The sequence below is a fragment of the Moschus berezovskii genome, chromosome 3 (assembly GCF_049115385.1).
Source record: "Moschus berezovskii isolate FMDL1 chromosome 3, NW_MosBer_1.0, whole genome shotgun sequence".
NCBI lineage: Eukaryota > Metazoa > Chordata > Mammalia > Artiodactyla > Moschidae > Moschus > Moschus berezovskii.
In genome coordinates, this window is record NC_142462.1 from 90,467,735 (window position 1) to 90,487,775 (window position 20,041).

The 20,041-nt window shown below is 38.3% G+C and overlaps 1 protein-coding gene across 2 annotated transcripts in view; it reads right to left on the reverse strand.

Annotated features, from left to right (window-relative positions):
* Positions 1 to 20,041, reverse strand: part of SUGCT (succinyl-CoA:glutarate-CoA transferase) — a 791,249-nt gene that overhangs the window by 653,788 nt on the left and 117,420 nt on the right. For both annotated transcript variants that reach the window (XM_055421153.2, XM_055421151.2), the window contains one exon: positions 9,360 to 9,503. In XM_055421153.2, coding sequence (XP_055277128.2) covers positions 9,360 to 9,503 — 144 coding nt within the window. The remainder of the gene's footprint in view (positions 1 to 9,359; positions 9,504 to 20,041) is intronic.

Here is a 20,041-nt window from a genome sequence, read left to right on the forward strand (position 1 = left end):
ATAATACTGTAAAATAATTAGCCTCCAATAAAAATTAAAAAAAGAAAAAAGAAAAGGCAGAAGAACTAGTGATCAAACTGCCAACATCTGTTGGATCACAGAAAAAGCAAGGGAATTTCAAAAAATCATCTACTTTTGCTTCATTGACTAAGCTAAAGCCTTTGACTGTGTGGTTCACAACAAACCATGGAAATCTTACAGAGATGGGAATACCATACCACCTTATCTGCCTCCTGAGAAACTTGTATGCAGGACAAGCAACAGTTAGAATCAGACATCGAACAATGGACTGGTTCCACATTGGGAAAGGAGTACATCAAGGCTGTATATTGTCACCCTGCTTATTTAACTCATATGCAGAGTACATCAAGTGAAATGCTGGGCTGGATAAATCACAAGCTGGAATCAAGACTGCCAGGAAAAATATCAACAACCTCATATAGGCAGATGATAACTCTCTAATAGCAGAAATGAAGAGGAACTAAAGAGCCTCTTGATGAGGGTAAAAGAGGAGAGTGAAACAGCTGGCTTAAAACTCAACATTCAAAAAACTAAGATTATGGCATCTTGTCCCATCTCTTCATGGCAAATAGATCAGGAAAAAGTGGGAATAGTAGTAGATTTTATTTTCTTGGGCTCCAAAGTCACTGCGGACGGTGACGGCAGCCACGAGATTAAAAGATTCTTGCTCCTTGGAAGAAAAGCTATGATAAGCCTAGACAGCGTATTCAAAAGCAGAGACATCGCTTTTCCAACAAAGGTCCATATAGTAAAAGCTACGGTTTTTCCAGTCACCATATACGGATGTGAGAGTTGGACCAAGAAGAAAGCTGAGTGCTGCAGAACTGATACTTTCAAATTATGGTGCTGGAGAAGAGTCTTAAGAGTCCCTTTGACAGCAAGGAGATTAAACTAGTCAATCCTAAAGGAAATCAACCCTGAATATTCATTGGAAGGGCTGATGCTGGAACTGAAGCTCCAATACTGTGGCCACCTGATAGAGGAGCTAACTCATTGGAAAAGATCCGGATGCTGGGAAAGACTGAAGGCAAGAGGAGAAGGGGACAACAGAGAATGAGATGGTTAGATGGCATCACTGATTCAATGGACATGAGTTTGAGCAAACTCTGGGAGATAGTGAAGGACAAGGAAGCCTGGAGTGCTGTGGTCCATGGGGTCGCAAAAAGTCAGACGTGACTTAGTGAATGAATAACAGAATATGAACAATATACAAACAAGGATGAAAAAGTGAAGCAAAAATGCCAAAACATTCTATATGTGAAAATAATTACAGAAGTTTGGTGATAAAAAAAACAAACTCATTGTAGTAGTAATTAGGGGAGCCTGGTTGCAATTAAGTACAGGAAGGATATTAAAACTTCCAAAAGATATTTCTCTAAGCCACAACAGAAGAATAAGAGCAACAGAATAATTGGAACCACATCCAAACCCACTTCCTTGTTATTTACCAATATCATCTAAAGAATACTGTCTAGATGCTGGCATTAGACAATCTTCAGTTGACAACTTTAAATCACATTAAAACTAAAAAAAAAAAAAAAATCAAAGAATTTTATGACACGGGTTAAAAGTTTACAGCCTTGAAACTACAAAAAAATTGGTGCCCACTACAAACCACATCCCGGCAACTGTCATGTCTCTACAGTGAAATGGTTTTGTTGTGGTTAAGGCAATCATCTGTGAGTTAATTATTAGCTACCATTCAAATCAAGTGTAATTTGTCCATTGTACATTAGATCACTTTTAGAGAGCGGTAGAAAATATCATTTTTAGCAACTGATATTGAATGTTATTTTGTCATCCTATGCAATGTAATCAAAATGAGTAGAAAACTATGTTTTTTACCACTGCATGAAATGGCAGTCATTTTTCAGGCAGCTGAAATTAAGTTCAAATGTTATCTGCTTAATGACAGTGAACATTTATATAAAAAGAAAATGAATAATTTTTTTTAAATGTGCTTTCCTATTATGTTACTTTGAAAAGTTTCTAGAACTAGCACTTCCCATTTATAAAGCAGATTTTAATCATTTTGTGGTTTGGTTTTGGGATCAAAAATAAATCATTGTTATCTTAAATTGAAAGACTAAATGAAGTTAGTCAAGATTTCTCTATTATGAAAAGATATAATAATTATGATAAAATAATGTCAATAGCCATGTTTTTAATCTCAGCATATTTTTAACACTGGAAATACTTTTTCAATAGCCTAATAAAATTAATATTACTCATCAGAAAAATACTTTTTAATATACAAAGAATTTTTCATATCCTTTGTTGCACTAGAACCTCAAAACAACCCAGTATGTTAGCATGGTGAATAGTTTTTGATGAGCTGCCCATCATCCTACTTTTGCATTCCAGTCCCCTATAATGAAAAGGACATCTTTTTTGGGTGTTCGTTCTAAAATGTCTTGTAGGTCTTCATAGAACTGTTCAACTTCAGCTTCTTCAGAGTTACTGGTTGGGGCATAGGCTTGGATTACCGTGATACTGGTTTGCCTTGGAAACAAACAAAGATCATTCTGTCGTTTTTGAGATTGCATCCAAGTACTGCATTTCGGACTCTTTTGTTGACCATGATGGCTACTCCATTTCTTCTAAGGGATTCCTGCCCACAGTAGTAGACATAATGGTCATCTGAGTTAAATTCACCCATTCCAGTCCATTTTAGTTCACTGATTCCTAGAATGTCGACGTTTACTCTTGCCATCTCCTGTTTGACCACTTCCAATTTGCCTTGATTCATGGACCTAACATTCCAGGTTCCTATGCAATATTGCTCTTTACTGCATCGGACCTTGCTTCTATCACCAGTCACATCCACAACTGGGTATTGTTTTTGCTTTGGCTCCATCCCTTCATTCTTTCTGGAGTTATTTCTCCACTGATCTCCTGTAGCATATTGGGCACCTACCGAGCTGGGGAGTTCCTCTTTCAGTACCCTATCATTTTGCCTTTTCATACTGTTCATGGGGTTAGAAAACTAAGATCATGGCATCTGGTCCCATCACTTCATGGGAAATAGATGGGGAAGCAGTGGAAACAGTGTCAGACTTTACTTTCGGGGCTCCAAAATCACTGCAGATGGTGATTGCATACATGAAATTAAAAGACGCTTACTCCTTGGAAGGAAAGTTATGACCAACCTAGACAGCATATTAAAAAGCAGAGACATTACTTTGCCAACCAGGGTCCGTCTAGTCAAGGATATGGTCTTTCCCGTGGTCATGTATGGATGTGAGAGTTGGACTGTGAAAAAGTCTGATCGCCGAAGAATTGATGCTTTTGAACTGTGGTGTTGAAGAGTCCCTTGGACTGCAAGGAGATCCAACCAGTCCATTCTAAAGGAGATCAGTCCTGGGTGTTCATTGGAAGGACTGATGCTGAGGCTGAAACTCCAATACTCTGGCCACCTCATGCAAGGAGTTGACTCATTGGAAAAGACCCTGATGCCGGGAGGGATTGGGGGCAGGAGGAGAAGGGGACAACAGAGGATGAGATGGCTGGATGGCATCACCGACCTGATGCACATGAATTTGTGTGAACTCCACGAGTTGGTGATGGACAGAGAGGCCTGGAATGCTGCGATTCATGGGGTCGGACACGACTGAGTGACTGAACTTAACTGCCCATCATCCTTTTCCTCTTCCTCTGGTCAAAAAATAACCCCACTGTTCTTTAAGGAAATCACCTCTCCCCAGTCACAGCAGTATGGTTTGGGTAGAGTTAACCCCATCCATTGTACCAGAAATGGCTTAAGTCAATTAGGATTCTTTATCTTTCAGGTCTCATTAATTGGTTCAGGAATATTCACTTAACTCAGTCACTTAACAGTCACCGTCTCGTGTTCTAGGACTTCTAGGCAAGGGCACTTCTTTTTTGTTCCATGGGAACTAATGAAAGATTCTGAAATTTTCCTGAGTAGTACAGTGGAAGGATGTAAGATCTGGAAACAGAACTGCTAACAACTTATTTTTAAAAGATACGGACCATTTTTAAAGACTTTATTGAACTTATTACAATGGTGCTTCTGTTTTATGTTTTGCTTTTTTGGCCATGAGATACGTGGAATCTTAGCTCCCCAACCAGGGTCCAACCTGCACCCCCTACCTTCTAAGGCAAGGTCTTAACCACTGAACCACCAGGGAAGTCCTGACAACTGCTAGCAACTTTAGTGCCACACAATGAAGGATGGAGAAAAAGGGAGGGGAAAGGAGAAAAAGGGAGGGAAAAGGAGAAAGGCTGAGAGCACAGAATGAAAGCAGGAAAGTGAAGAAAGACAAGAAAAAAAAGAGAAAAGAGATGCCGATTGCAGCCATGAAATTAAAAGACGCTTGCTCCTTGGAAGGAAAGTTATGACCAACCTTGATAGTATATTAAAAAGCAGAGACATTACTTTGCCGACCAAGGTCCGTCTAGTCAAGGCAATGGTTTTTCCCCTGGTCATGTATGGATGTGAGAGTTGGACTGTGAAGAAAGCTGATCGCCGAAGAATCGATGCTTTTGAACTGTGGTGTTGGAGAAGACTCTTGAGAGTCCCTTATACTGCAAGGAGATTCAACCAGTCCATTCTAAAGGAGATCAATCCTGGATGTTCATTGGAGGGACTGATGCTAAAGCTGAAACTCCAATACTTTGGCCACCTCATGAGACGAGTTGACTCACTGGAAAAGACTCTGATGCTGGGAAAGGTTGGGGGCGGGAGGAGAAGGGGACGACGGAGAATGAGATGGCTGGATGGCATCACCGACTCTGTGGACATGAGTTTGAGTGTACTCCGGGAGTTGGTGATGGACAGGGAGGCCTGGCGTGCTGTGATTCATGGGGTCGCGGAGAGTCGGACACGACTGAGCGACTGAACTGAACTGAACTGAACTGAAAGTCAGAAGAAGAAGCCCTTATCAGAAGAAAAGAGAGAGTCCAGAGCCAAAGAATTAGGGTAGAGGCACAGCATCAAAAAAAAAAAAAAAGAGTTTAGCCTGTAGTGGGTTCAGAGAATGAACAGGCTCTTATCACCCACTGCACTACACTTCAGGAAGGCTTCAGCATAAATTATTACCTGTACGTCACCGCCTTCAGAAACTCTGATGCTGCTCACAGCTCAGAGTTTATTCTGAAGTGGCAACAGCAGCAAGGATTCAAGGAAACATGGTCATTGGTTGAAAAGACCTGACAGAATTTATAGATAGAGAAACAGAAGTCTTAAAAAGTTAAAATCCAAATTCTGAAGCATGACATATAAGGTTCAACCATATTCTGTAACCCTGTCAGGGCACCACAGAGAACTATCTATACCTCCAACTTTTCCATCCAACTCGGTTGCCTCTCTAGTAAACCCTGAACAGCAGCATTGCCTTCCACTCCAACCTCTGGAGCACAGAGGCTGGGACACAGTGACTGTTCAGTTAACTAGAGCTGAAAGAAAAAAATCCCATCATCCCATGACTCTAAATGCTATTTTTCTGAAAATTCTCATATTTCAACAAAAGCACTTATCCATAACATTAAATTCCATGACAGTTTTCACTCACAGGATCTAAACATGATTAGATATTGATCCAGAAGGGCCTACTTGATTGCACTGTCTTACTGCCGCTCTTGGCAGGCTTTGGGGAAGTAGGGGCAGTCTCACTATTTGTTTCCTTATTACCGAGTGTTCTTCTGCTTCCCCTGCCTCTTACTCAATTTGCCTTCTCTTCTTTAGCTTCACCAAAGGAAAGCTGAAGCTTGCCTGTCTCTCAACACCAAAGCTCTTCCTTCATTAAGCAGGGAAAAGAGAACCAGTCAGGATGTCAGAAACCAGAGGTCTTGCTGTGACTCAGCTGCTCAAACAGGTCGACCTCTCTTAGCCTCACTTTTCTTATAAGTGAAATGAAAGTAGAAATTCCTCATCTACCTATCTCCCTCAAATGATGATTATAAGGGTTCAATAAAATAGTAGGTGTGCAAGTGCAAAGCCCTAAAATAAGGCATAATAGATTTTTATTGTTAAAGGGTAGTTAATGACATTGGCCAAGATATGAAAACAAAATAAGTGTCCATCAATGAATCTCATTTATATGTGGAATCTAAATTTTTGTTAATTTTTATTTTAAAAAAATACCAAGCTCATATATATAGATCGATGGTTGAAGTGAGGGACAAGGGGTGTGCAAAATGGGTTAAGGGGGTCAAAAGGCATAAACTCGCAATAATAAAATTTAAAAGTTAAGGAGATATAAAGTCACAGCATTGTAACTCTATATTGCACATTTGAAAGTTGCTAAAAGAGTATATCTTAAAAGTTATCACAAGAAAAATATATTTGTAACTTTATATAGTGATGGAAGCTAACTAGACTTATTATGATGACCTCTTCACAATATATACAAATACCAGATCATTATGTTTACACTGAAACTAATATAATGTTCTATGTCAATTATAAAAAGATAGCTGCTGCTGCTGCTGCTGCGTCACTTAGTCTTAAATACACTAGTGATTTTAGCAACATTTGACTGGGTTACCTGTAGCACAATAGCTACTGTGTTTGCCAAAGGCAAATCATTTCATCATTAGTTGTTTATCAAGTACTTATCCTAAGTCAATCATTCACTACTTTTTTCTAATTTTCCCTAGCAAATCTAAGGGATATGAGGCATATCCATTTGTAACAGTGGTTCTCTGACTTATCTCCAAAGATTGGTAGACCTGCTATTTGACAAATACTTGGGCTTTGAGGAGGCCACAAACATAAATAAAAATGAACATTATTCCTGCACACATGGAACTTACAGCCTCAAGGAGCAACGCAAAGAACAAATTTAGACACACACTCTAAGTACATGTGAGTCTGTACTTACTGTACTCTCACTTTGAAACAGCCCCACCAGTGACTTCTCCCACCTCCATTCCCACCCCCAGGGAAGCGCACACCTCCAGATTGTGAATCACTGTGTTAGGTGTCAGAAGAGATTAAACTCTATAATACTCCACAAGAAATTTTTTTCCCCAAGTTAAGAATTGACATACTATAAGAAAAGCAGTCCAGGTAGAGATCAGGAGACCTAAGTAGAACCTCAAATACAGAACTGGCTGCATAATTTGTGAGTACTGAGGCAAAATGAAAACTGTAGGGCCTCTCATTCAAAAGCTATTACAGATAGCTAGTGGGAAGATGCTGTCTAGCACAGGGAGCTCAGCTCAGTGTTTTGTGATGACCTAAGTTGGGGGTTGGCGGGGGGAGCCTGAAGAGGGAGAGGATATACACACACACATATAGCTGATTCACTTTGTTGTATAGCAGAAACTAACAAAACATTATGAAGCAATTATATTCCAATTTTAAATATTATTAAGAATTTCAAGGCAGTGAAAGCAGAGCATTTAAATTAAGCCCAGTGCCTTCTGTGACTTCATAGGTCACAAACCCATGAAACCTTCATGGATTCCATATTTACTGGGTGTGCAACTTTTATGCAGTGACTTAACCTATTTCAGGTTCCTTGCAGTTATAAAATTAAGGGAGGGAAGAAAAGACTTTCAACTTCATTCCATACCTAACCTCTGCCTCTCTGTTAAGGAGATAGATCATTTATTTGGAGAGAGTTCTTTCACCCTTTTATATAACCATTAAAACTCTGACTGTAACTCAAAGTTAGTAATGAAAACCCATTAATAGTATTTATCTTCAACCATATTAATGTTTCTTGCCTATATATACCACCGTAATTTTGTCTAAAAGAAAACAAAAAGTCTCCAAAGGAGAGTTCCAAGTTTACTATTTTCCCATGTATGCCATTTAAATCTGAAATTCCCAACTGAGGTTTCTATGAAGTATTTTTTCCCTCACTAAAATGTCTCCTTGCACAGATTAGATATTTGATTTTTTTTCCTCTCCCTGAAAAATTATTCAGAAGCAACCTCCACATATGGTACAACATCTAGGTCTCATCCAGTGAAAAGTAGGCAAAATGTCAATTTGAGAGTGCATTAAATAACCCTTTTATTCTACCTGCTTAGTGCTTAGCACTTGGCATAACGTAACTGACATCAATACAAACCAAGTGCTCTTAATCTGGAGCTTATAGAAAGAATTTGGGGAAGTAATTAACTTGAATGGAAAAAAATTATACCTTTATTTTCATTAACCTCTAAACTAAATTTAGCTTTTTATTCCATTATGAATGTAAACAACAAACCACAGGAGTATGTTGTTGTTGTTCAATCACTCAGTCATGTCCAACTCTTTGTGACCCCGTGGACTGCAGCACACCAGGCTTTCCTGTCCTTCACCATCTCCTGGAGCTTGCTCAAACTCATGTCCATTGAGTCAGTGATGCCACCCAACTAACTTATCCTCTGTCATCCCCTTCTCCTCCTGCCTTCACTCTTTCCCAGCATCAGGGTCTTTTCTAATGGGTCAGGTCTTTGCATCAGGTGGCCAAAATGTTGGAGCTTCAGCTTCAGCATCAGTTCTTCCAATGAATATTCAGGATTGATTTCCTTTAGGATTGACTGGCTTGGCCTCCTTGCAGTGCAAGGGACTCTCAAGGGTCTTCTCCAACACCACAATCAAAAGCATCAGTTCTTCAGTGCTCAGCCTTCTTTGGAGTCCAGCTTTCACATCCATACATGAGAATTGGAAAAACCACAGCTTTGACTATATAAACCTTTGTTGGTAAATTTAGCATTTTATTCCATTATGAACACGAGCAACAAACCACAGGAGTATGAGCAGTGCCTAAGTATGACTTGATTACCAGTAAATATTAAGCACATTTTCTTATCATATTATAGTTACTTCAGTCACTACTTTAAAATTGCAATGGTTATTGAATCCTCTAATAGATATTCTATTTTAATGTATTAATGAAAAATCATATGTACTATTATAACACAATTTGGCTTTTACATTGAAATAACTGTATTTCTATATAACTGGCTTCCTTTGTAATTCTAAATATCTCATTCTATGCAGTCAAAAACATAATTCTGAGGAAAGGTCTATAGATTTCACCAGACTACCCAAATGGTCTATGGCATAAAAAAGATGACAACTGCATTTCTGTCTCAAAAATAATAACAGACCTAATAAATACAGTCTTTAGAATTCTGGTTCAACAGCAATATCTACATTATAACAAAATTTTTGTGGTCCACTTATTTTAATATTACAACATAAGGACACAAAAACAGAACAGCTTTTGCTGTTGTTGGTTTTTTTGGCGGGGGGAGAAGCAGTTCCTCTTGTTTTGTTTTTTGTTTTTGCACAAGACCACAGGATTTGATATGAAAACGTGTAACACAGATACATGTTTTTACTCCATTATCTGAAATGTTATTTGGATTGGTACCTGGGATGACAGTAGGTTACAATCAATGAACAGTCCTTTTCCGGTTTTATATCTTTGTATCAATCCAGTCATAATGGCTCCATAGGCATAAAGGCCAGTGGCAAGATCAGTCATGGCCACTCCTGGACGAACTGGATCTCCATCCTGATTTGAGGGTTGGGTTAAGGAAAACACAAATTGAAAATTAAAACCATCATATAAGTTTACAGATATTCTAAGGTCAAATAAAAGAAAGAACTGTATATCATGTGCACATACACACAAAAGAAATACAACAAACTGCTATTGTGGATATCTGTTCGTGGCAAGAATGTATTTATATTTACTGTATATTTATCATATTTCTCAACCAACCCCCTACCAACCAAACTAAACAAAACCAAACAAAATAAAAACTTCCCACCGTAAAATATGTTAAGATTCAGACATGTTTTTAAAAATATTTTATTACATTTGGTTCTGTTTAGTTTGGTTGGTAGAGGGTGGGTTGAGAAATATGATAAATATACTGTAAATGTATTACTTATAATTTCAAGGATTCAAGCAATCAAAAGGCACAGGAGAAGCAGAAGGAGCTTCTAGACATTGAGAGAAGCACTCACAATGACAAAATATTTAAGTAAAGTTTTAATACTAATTAACATCTTCAATTTATGTCAGTCTTAGTTGACAATCCAATCTTTGACCCATATGTAAAGATATCAGAATAGTACCAGGCAAAAGACACTTGCTCCTTGGAAGAAAAGCTATAATAATCATGAAAGTGAAAGTTGCTCAGTCATGTCCGACTCTTTGCTACCCCATGGACTATACAGTCCAGGGAATTCTCCAGGCCAGAATACTGGAGTGGGTAGCTATTCCCCTCTCCAGGGGATCTTCCCAACACAATCAAACCCAGGTCTCCTGAATTGCAGGTGGTTTCTTTACCAGCTGAGCTAACAGGGAAGCCCTAGACAGCATATTAAAAAGCAGACACTACTTTGCCAACAAAGGTCCATCTAGTCAAAGCTATGGTTTTTCCAGTAGTCATGTATGAGTGTGAGAAAAGTGAAAGTGGTTCAGTTGTATCCGACCCTTTGAGACCCCATGGACTATTCAGTCCATGGATGTAAATGCTGGTCCATAAAGAAGGCTGAATGCCAAAAAATTGATGTTCTTGAGCTGTGATGTTGGAGAAGACTCTTGAGAGTCCCTTGGACTGCAAGGAGATCAAACCAGTCAATCCTAAAGGAAATCAATCCTGAATATTCATTGGAAGGACTGATGCTGAAGCTCCAGTACTTTGACCACCTGATGCAAAGACCTGACTCATTAGAAAGGACCCTGATGCTGGGAAAGATTGAAGGCAGGAGGAGAAGGGGACGACAGAGGATGAGATGGTTGGATGGCATCACTGACTCAATGGACAGGAGTTTGAGCAAACGCTGGGAGATGGTGAAGGACAGGGAAGCCTAGCGTGCTGCAGTCCATGGGTTCACAAAGAGTTGGACATGATTGAGTGACTGAACAACAACAAAGCAAACAAGAAGTACCCATAAAAATTAGCTATCAAATTTTTCATCAACATTATTATTAATCATTGTTGAATCAGTTTCTATTTTTCACTACTTTGAATTATGCAAAGTCTTTCATTGCACATAATGCCTATAAAACCTACATTTCACAGTTCACCTGGTTGACACATTCATGCATTCACCTCCTTATTCATTAATTCCAGCTGTTGTTCAGTCATTTTCAGTAGCTAAATTTTCCTTTCCTGAAGTCTATACACAATCTATGCTAATCATCTTACAAGAGAGCTGAATAGGTCAAAAGCAAGTAAGTGAGACTAAATGGCAACCCACTCCAGTATTCTTGCCTGGGAAATCCCATGGACAGAGGAGCCTGATGGGCTACAGTCTATGGGGTTGCAAAAGAGTCAGACACAACTTAGTGAATAAACAACAATTTTTTATCCCCTGCTTTTCAACACAATTTCAAGGAAGATAGTGCTACAAAAATTAGAAATTTCTGGAATCTTCTATTATTACTGGCAAAACTTGTAATGGCATGAATCCATAAATTTAAAATTAATACCATCATTTGGATTTAAGACTTTAATATATTAAAAGTGAGAGGTGAGTTCAAACTTAAGTTTATAGACATCACCTGCTTTCTCTCTATAATATCAATATAATCACATTTTCTCTGCCATACTTCTCAGACAAATAGGAACAAATAAAATAAATCCTTTATATTATATTTTAAATTTCCTGAAAAGCAGAGACTATACCTAATATTCTAAAAACATCATTACATTATCCAGCATAATAGTGAGATGTTTAACCATTAAATAAACATTGTCATCCATATATTAGAAACAAAATTGCCACTGTTGAAAAAATGACAATTTGTGCCAAATAAATTTAATGAAATACTAATTTAAAGAAGCTTGCTCTTTGTGAAGACCTAGGGTGGTGGGATGGAGGGGAGAGAGGTTCGAGAAGGAGGGGATATATGTATACATACAGCTGATTCACACTGTTGTACAGCAGAAACTAAAACAACATTGTAAAGCAATTATAATCAAATTTTTTTAAAAAGAGTTTTGTTTTTAAGTAAAGAAACTTTCTGACACTTTTTAGATTCAAAGATATGAGCAGGCCAAAAATAAAAGCATGGGAATGAATATATCACGCAAACAGCACACATAAGAATGTTGGAGTGACTATATGAATATCAGACTAAATGGACTTAAAAGAAACAAAAAGAAAGCTACCAGAGAAAAGCAGAGAGATTTTATAACAAAAAAAGGATCAATGCATGAGGAAGTATAACAAAAGCACACATGCATCCAAAAATTGAACCACCAAAATACAAAAAGCGAAAGTGACAGATCGGAAGAGAGAAATAAACCTTTCAGGAACACTAGTAGGGATGTCAAAACTGAAATATGAATAGTGAACAATGCAACTAGACAGAGGATTGGAAAGAGAAATAAAAAATTTAAACAACACTATAAACCAAGTATATCTAATAGATATAAAATGCACATTCTCAAGTGCACATGGAACATTCTCTAGGACAGACCATATCCTAGACCGTAAGACAAGCTAATATAAATTTTCTTTGAGTGAGTTCATACAAAATATGTTCTCAGATCACAATGAAATGAATTTAGAGTAAATAACAGGCATATATGAGAAACTCAAAACTATGTGGACAGTAAACAATGTACTCCCAAAACACCAGTAACAGAGGAAATCATATAAGAAATTAGAAAATACTTCAAAATGAATGAAAATAAAGGCACAACATACCAGTATTTATGGATGCAGCTAAAGCAGTATTCGAAGGAAATTTAGAATTGTAAATGCAAATATAAGAAAAGAAGAAAGAGCTCAAATCAGTTACCTAGTTTTCTACTTTAAGATATCAGAAAAAGAAGAGCAAACTGAACTAAAGCAAGCAAAAGGAAGGAAATAATACACATTAGAACAAAACTAATGAAATGCAGAATAGAATCCCAATAGAGAAAATCAACAAAACAAACAGTTGGCTTTTTGAAAAGATCAGTAAAACTGATGAACTTTTAGCTGAATCATCCAAGAAGAAAGGAGACTATTCAAATTACTAACATCAGGAATGAAAGAAGGACGTCACTAACAACTTGCAGAAATAAACAGTATTATATGGAAATAAAATGAAAAATTATACACTGACAATTTTGATAACCTAGATGAAACGGACAAACTCCTAAAAAGATATAAACTACTGAAACTGACTAAAGAATAAATAGAAAAAAAGGAAATCAATCCTGAATATTCACTGGAAGGACTGATGCTGAAGCTGCAGCCCCAACACTTTGGCCACCTGATGTGAAGAGCCGACTCATAGGAAAAGATCCTGATGCTGGGAAAAACTGAAGGCAAAAGGAGAAGGAGGCAGCAGTGGATGAGATGGTTAGATGTATCACTGACTCAATGGACATGAATCTGAGCAAACTCAGGGATATGATGAAGGACAGGGAAGCCTGGCATGTTTGCAGTCAACGGGGTCACAAAGAGGTGGACACAACTTAGCAACGGAACTACAACAGTCAACATAACCATAAGATGCAACTCAAAACCTTTCATGATAAAATATTCAACACCAACACACTAGGAATAGAAGAAGACTCTTCAAGCCCTAAAGGGTAAATGTGAAGAAAAGTTAAAATCATAGTTAAAGGTGAAAGACTGAATGTTTGTCCTCATTAGGAACAAGACAAGGACATCTGCTTTCATCACTTCAATTAAACATTATACTGTAGGTTTTAACCAGTGCAGTTAGGGAAGAAAAAGAAAAAAAAAAAGACTGGAAAGAAAGAAATAAAACTAACTTTATTTGCAGGTGACATACTTATTTACACAGAAAATCCAAAGTAAGCCACTAAGAAAATTCTTAGAAAAAATAAGTGAGTTTAGCAAGTTTGCAAGATACAAGGCACCATAGAGAAAATTAATCTTTTTTCTACACAGTAAAGAATAAATAAACCAAAAATGAAATTAAGAAGCAATTTCATTTACAACAGCATCAATAAAAATAAAATATGAATACATTTTACAAAAAAAATACAAACATATTCTGAAAGCTGTAAAATATGGTTGAAAGAAATTAAAGAAGATCTAAATAAATGGAAAGACACCTCACTGTCATGATTCAAAAGATTCTAAATTGTTAATATTGCAATACTCCCAAATTGATCTACAGATTTAGTGCAGTTTCACCTATCAAAATCCTAGGTGTCTTCTTCTGCAGAAAGTAATTAATATGGAAATTTCAGGGACAAAGAATAGCCAAAACAATCTAGAAAAAGAAGAACAAATTTGGAGGACACACACTTCCCATTTTAAAACTTACTACAAAGCTACTGTAAACAAGACAGCATGGATGGCACAGGCAGAAACACAGACAATGGAAATTCTCACCTTCAATTTTGACAAGCATACCAAGTATAATTCAAACACAGTCCTCAAAAAATGGTTAAAAGAATGAAGTTGGACTCCCTCCTCACACTACATATAAAGTGAAAGTGAAAGTTTCTCAGCCGTGTCCAACTCTTTGCGACCCCGTAAACTAGACAGTCCATGGAATTCTCCAGGCCAGAATACTAGAGTGGGTACCCTTTCCCTTCTCTAGGGGATCTTCCCAACCCAGGGATCGAACCCAGGTCTCCTGCAGTGCAGGCGGATTCTTTACCAACTGAGCTATTAGGAAAGCCCCACTATATATAAAATTAATTCTAAATGGACAATAGACTTAAACATATAAGCTAAAACTATTTTTAAAAAAAGAATATAGGAGTAAATCCTCATGATCTTCAATTTGGCACTGATTTCTTAGATATGACACCTATTTGGTTCAGCTAGTAAAGAATCTGCCTGCAATGCGAGAGACCTGGGTTTGATCCCTGGGTTGGGAAGATCCCCTGGAGAAGGGAAAGGCTACCCACTCCAGTATTCTAGCCTAGAGAATTCCATGGACTATATAGCCCATGGGTTCACAAAGAGTCAGACACAACTGAGCGACTTTCACTCACTCAATGGCAACAAAAGGAAAAAAGATAAACGGTACATGATGACAATAAGAGTCACATGTGTTTCAAAGTAAACAATCAAAGAAATGAACAGATTAGAAAATGAGGGAAAGTTTTTGCAACTCACATATCTGGTAAGAAACTTACAAACAGAATTTATAAAGAATATTTACAACTCAGTAAGAAGACAAAGTGGAAGTGTTAGTAGCTCAGTTGTGTCCAACTCTTCGTGACCCCATGGATTGTAGCCTGCCAGGCTCCTCTGTCTGTGGAATTCTCCAGGCAAGAATACTGGAGTGGGATGCCATTCCCTTCTCCAGGGAATCTTCTTGATCCAAGGATCAAACCCAGGTCTCCTGCATTGCAGGCAGATTCTTTACCATCTGAGCCACCAGGGAAGTCCCAATACAAAGACAATCATTTTTCAAATGGGAAAAGAATTGAATAGACATTTCTCCAAAGAAGATCTACAAATGGTCATTAAGCATATGAAAAGATGTCCAGCATCATTTGCCATCAGTTCAGTTCAGTTCAGTTCAGTCGCTCAGTCGTGTCCGACTCTTTGCGACCCTATGAATCACAGCACACCAGGCCTCCCCGTCCATCACCAACTCCTGGAGTTCACCCAAACTCATATGCATTGAGACGGTGATGCCATCCAGCCATCTCATCCTCTGTCATCCCCTTCTCCTCCTGCCCCCAATCCCTCCCAGCATCAGAGTCTTTTCCAATGAGTCAACTCTTCGCATGAGGTGGCCACAGGATTAGAGTTTCAGCTTTAGCATCAGTCCTTCCAATGCCATCAGGGAAATGCAAATGAAAACCACAATGCAACAATAAAAAGACAACCCAATTAAAAAATTAGCAGAGGGCTTAAATGCACATTTCTCCAAAGAAGATATACCAATGACTAATAAGCACATTGAAAGATGCTCAATATCATTAGCCACCAGGGAAATGCAAATCAGAACACAATGAGAGGGACTTCCCTGGTGGTCCACTGGCTGACTCTGCCCTCCCAATGCAGGGAGGCAAGTTTGACCCCTAGTCAGGGAACTAAATCCCACATGCTACAACTAAAAGTTTGCATGCCACAACTAAAAAGATCCTGCATGCTGCAACTAAAACCCAAAGCAGCCAAATAAACATTAAACAAACTAACAAATACAATGAGATATCGTATCACACCCACTAGAATGGGTATCATGAAAAAGAGAAATAATAAAAATGTTAGCAGGTGGGATTGTAAAATGGTGTGCATGCTGCACGTGTGCTCAGTTGCTTCAGTCATGTCCAACTCTTTGCCATCCTACAGACTGTAGCCCACGAGACTCCTCTGTCCACAGGGATTCTTCACACAAGAATACTGGAGTGGCTTGCCATGCCCTCCTCAAGTGGATTTTCCTAGCCCAGGGATCAAACCCGCATCTCTTATATCTCCTGCATTGGCAGGTGAGTTCTTTACCACTAGCACCACCTGGGAAACCCAAAATAGTATAGTCACTGTGAAAATAAAGACTGGCAAGTTAACACATGACCCAGCAATTTCACTTCTAGGTATTTAACCCAGAGAATGAAATCCTATGGGGCTTCCCCAGTGGCTCAGAGAGTAAAAAATCTGCCAGCAATGCAGGAGACCTGGGTTCGATTCCTTGGTTGGGAAGATCCCCTGGAGAAGGAAATGGCAACCCACTCCAGTATTCTTGCCTGGAAAATCCCATGGACAGAGAAGCTTGGCAGGCTACAGTCCATGGGGTCGCAAAGAGTCAGACATAACTGAGCTACTAACACACACACATATATTCTCCCAAGAAACATGTGCACAAATTTTCATAGCAGCATTATTCACAGTAACCTAAGAGTGGAAGTAACCCAAATGTCCATCAACTGAAAAATGGATAAATAAAGTGTGGCATAGCTATATGATAGGATATTTTAGGCAATAAAAAGAAATGAAGAACTAATACATACAACAACATGGAAGAATTTTGAAAACATTAAGCTAAGAGAAAGAAACCAGTCACAAAATATCACACATTATATACCATTTTTATGAAACATCCATAATAGGAAAATCCATAGAGAGAAAAAGTAGAACCCAGGGTTGTGAGCAAGAAGGAATAGGGAGTACTGTTAATGGGCCTAGAGTTTCTTCTGGGGATGATAAAAATGTCCTAAAATTGATTGTACAACTCTGTGAATATACTAGAAAATATTGGATTGTATACTTTAAATGGATGAATTGTATGGTACATGAATTATGTCTCCATAAAGCTGTTTCATTGTTTAAATATTAATACCATCATGCTGCTGATAATTAAACCATAAAAATAAACATAAAAATAAAATTAATTTTTAAAATCTTTTTAAAGGCCTGCTGAAGAACATGTCTCTTGCATTGAAGAAAAAGAGGGCATCAGAAGATGAGATGGCTGGATGGCATCACCAATGCAATGGACATGAACTTGGGCAAACTTCGGGAGATGGTGAGGGACAGGGAGCCCTGGTGTGCTACAGTCCATGGGGTCACGAGGAGTCAGACACGACTGGGCGACTGAACAACAACAACAAAAGATGTATTTAATGGAACTCTAGAAGTTATATTTCATCCAAGGCTGTTTGGTAACAATAATTAAAGAAGACATACCCGTTCGTATTCTAGTATAATTCAGAGATGACTATGCTCATACACTGGAAATCCTTCATAATCACATTCCTGTCATCTAAGAATTGTCAGCATGCCAGTGGAATAAGGAAGTAAAAATAAATCACCATTTAGCAGGCAGGAAACCCCACAGAGAACCACACTGTGGCTGTCAAATGACTAAGTATTCCCAGGTGCAATCAGGCAGAATCAGAGAAGGGGCTGTGCATACGTTTGAAATGGAGCTCTTCATCTGGAGCCCCGATGAAACCCAAGTGCTGTGACAGTGCAAGCCAATGCATCCCTTCTCCTCAAATCTAAGAAAAATGGGGTGGTACTCTGGCCGCCTGATGAAAAGAGCTGACTCACTGGAAAAAACTTTGATGCTGGGAAAGATTGAGGACAGGAGGAGAAGTGGGCAACAGATAATGAGATGTTTGTATGGCATCACTGACGCAATGAACTATGAATCTGGGCAAACTCTGGGAGATATGAAGGACAGGAAGCCTGTAGTGCTGCAGTCCATGGGGTCACAAAGAGTCAGACATGATTTAGCGACTGAACAACTTTTTATGTCAATGGGTATAGGAATTCATTGCTCACAATCCTTAATAAATGTATTTGAGGATAAATGGGTAATTCAGGCACAGCCACTGTTAGTTACTACAAGGGTTGTATAGGCATCAAAATATTTTGTCTTGTATCTATAAATAGAAACAAGTCTATTCAACTTGTGTGTTTTTTAACACAAAAAGCAGAAATACAACATAAAAAAATGGGTCATTACTGACCTTGTTAAGCAATATGTCCTAGAATCTCATAATTTGTTGGAAGAAGTGGGTTTAAACTGATATGTAGACTTTTGGAAATCAAGCAATATTTTTATTTTACTAAATATTAATTCTAATAATCAAATAGAATAGATTTTTTCAGTAGAATGATTTTTTTCACGGTCACTTAGAAACTGCTTTAAGTATATTAATGTAGCCTTTTTGTAAGAACAATTTGTGATGATTTTCCTAAATAACTAAAACGACGAGTATGCCTATCATCAACAAAGGTATAAGAAGAAGATTCTACTTAAGAGTTAAGACATACAGTTATAGTTAGAGGACAAAGTACAATATAAAAATATTAAGAGTCCTCCCAGTTACTCATTTTACATATTCATTTGTGTATTTCTCCATTCTCACTGTTTCAATGTTATTTTCTTATACCATCTCATACCACATGTATTAAAAACTCATTACAAGTAAAACCTGAATATTAATGGAAAAACTAGGTAAATCTGAATGAAATGTGCAGTTTAGTTAATAGTATCATTGTTATTGTTGTTATTTGGTCGCTAAGTTGTGGCCAACTCTTTTGCCACCCCACAGATTATACTCTGCCAGGCTCCTCTGTCCATGGGATTTCCCAGCAAGAATACTGGAGTGGGTTGCCATGCCCTCTTCCAGGGGATTTTTCTTACCCAGGGATTGAACTTGCATCTCTATGTCTCCAGTATTGGCAGGCAGGTTCTTTACCACTAGTGCCACCTGGGAATCCCCTATATGCAGAATATATCATGTGAAATGCCAGGCTTGAAGACTCACAAGCTAGAATCAAGATTGCTGAGAGAAATATCAACAACCTCAGATATGCAGATGATATGACTTTAATGGCAGAAAATGAAGAGGAACTAAAGAGTCTCTTGATGAGGGTGAAAGAGGAGAGTAAAAATGCTGGCTTAAAAATCAACATTCAAAAAACAAAGATCATGGCATCGAGTCCTATCACTTCATGGCAAATAGATGGGAAAACTATAGAAACAGTGATAGATTTCATTTTCTTGGGATCCAAAATTACTGCAGATGGTGACTGCAGACAGAAAATTAAGAGGCTTGCTCCTTGGAAGAAAAGCAATGACAAACCTACACAGTGTATTAAAATCCAGAGATATCACTTTGCCAATAAAGGTTCTTTTAGTCAAAGCTCTAGTTTTTCCATCAGTCAAAGCTCTAGTAGTCATGAATGGATGTGACAGCTGGACCATAAAGAAAGCTGAGCACCAAAGAATTGATGTTTCGAACTGTGGTGCTGGAGAAGACTCTTGAGAGTCCCTTGGACAGCAAGGAGATCAAACCAGTGGATCCTTAATGAAATCAACCCTGAATATTCATTAGAAGGACTGATGCTGAAGCTGAAGCTTCAGTACTTTGGTCACCTGATGCAAACAGCCAACTCACTGGAAAAGACTTTGATGCTGGGAAAGATTCAGGGCCAGAGGAGAAGGGGAGCAACAGAGAATGAGTTGGTTGGATGGCATCAGTGACTCAATGAACATTAATTTAAGCAAACTCAGGGAGACAGTGAAGGAATGGGAAGCCTAGTGTGCCGCAGTTCATGGGGTTGCAAAGAGTTGGATATAACTTAGCGACTGAACAACTACTATATTAGCAGGTGGATTCTTTACGCTGAGCCACCAGGGAAACCCTAATT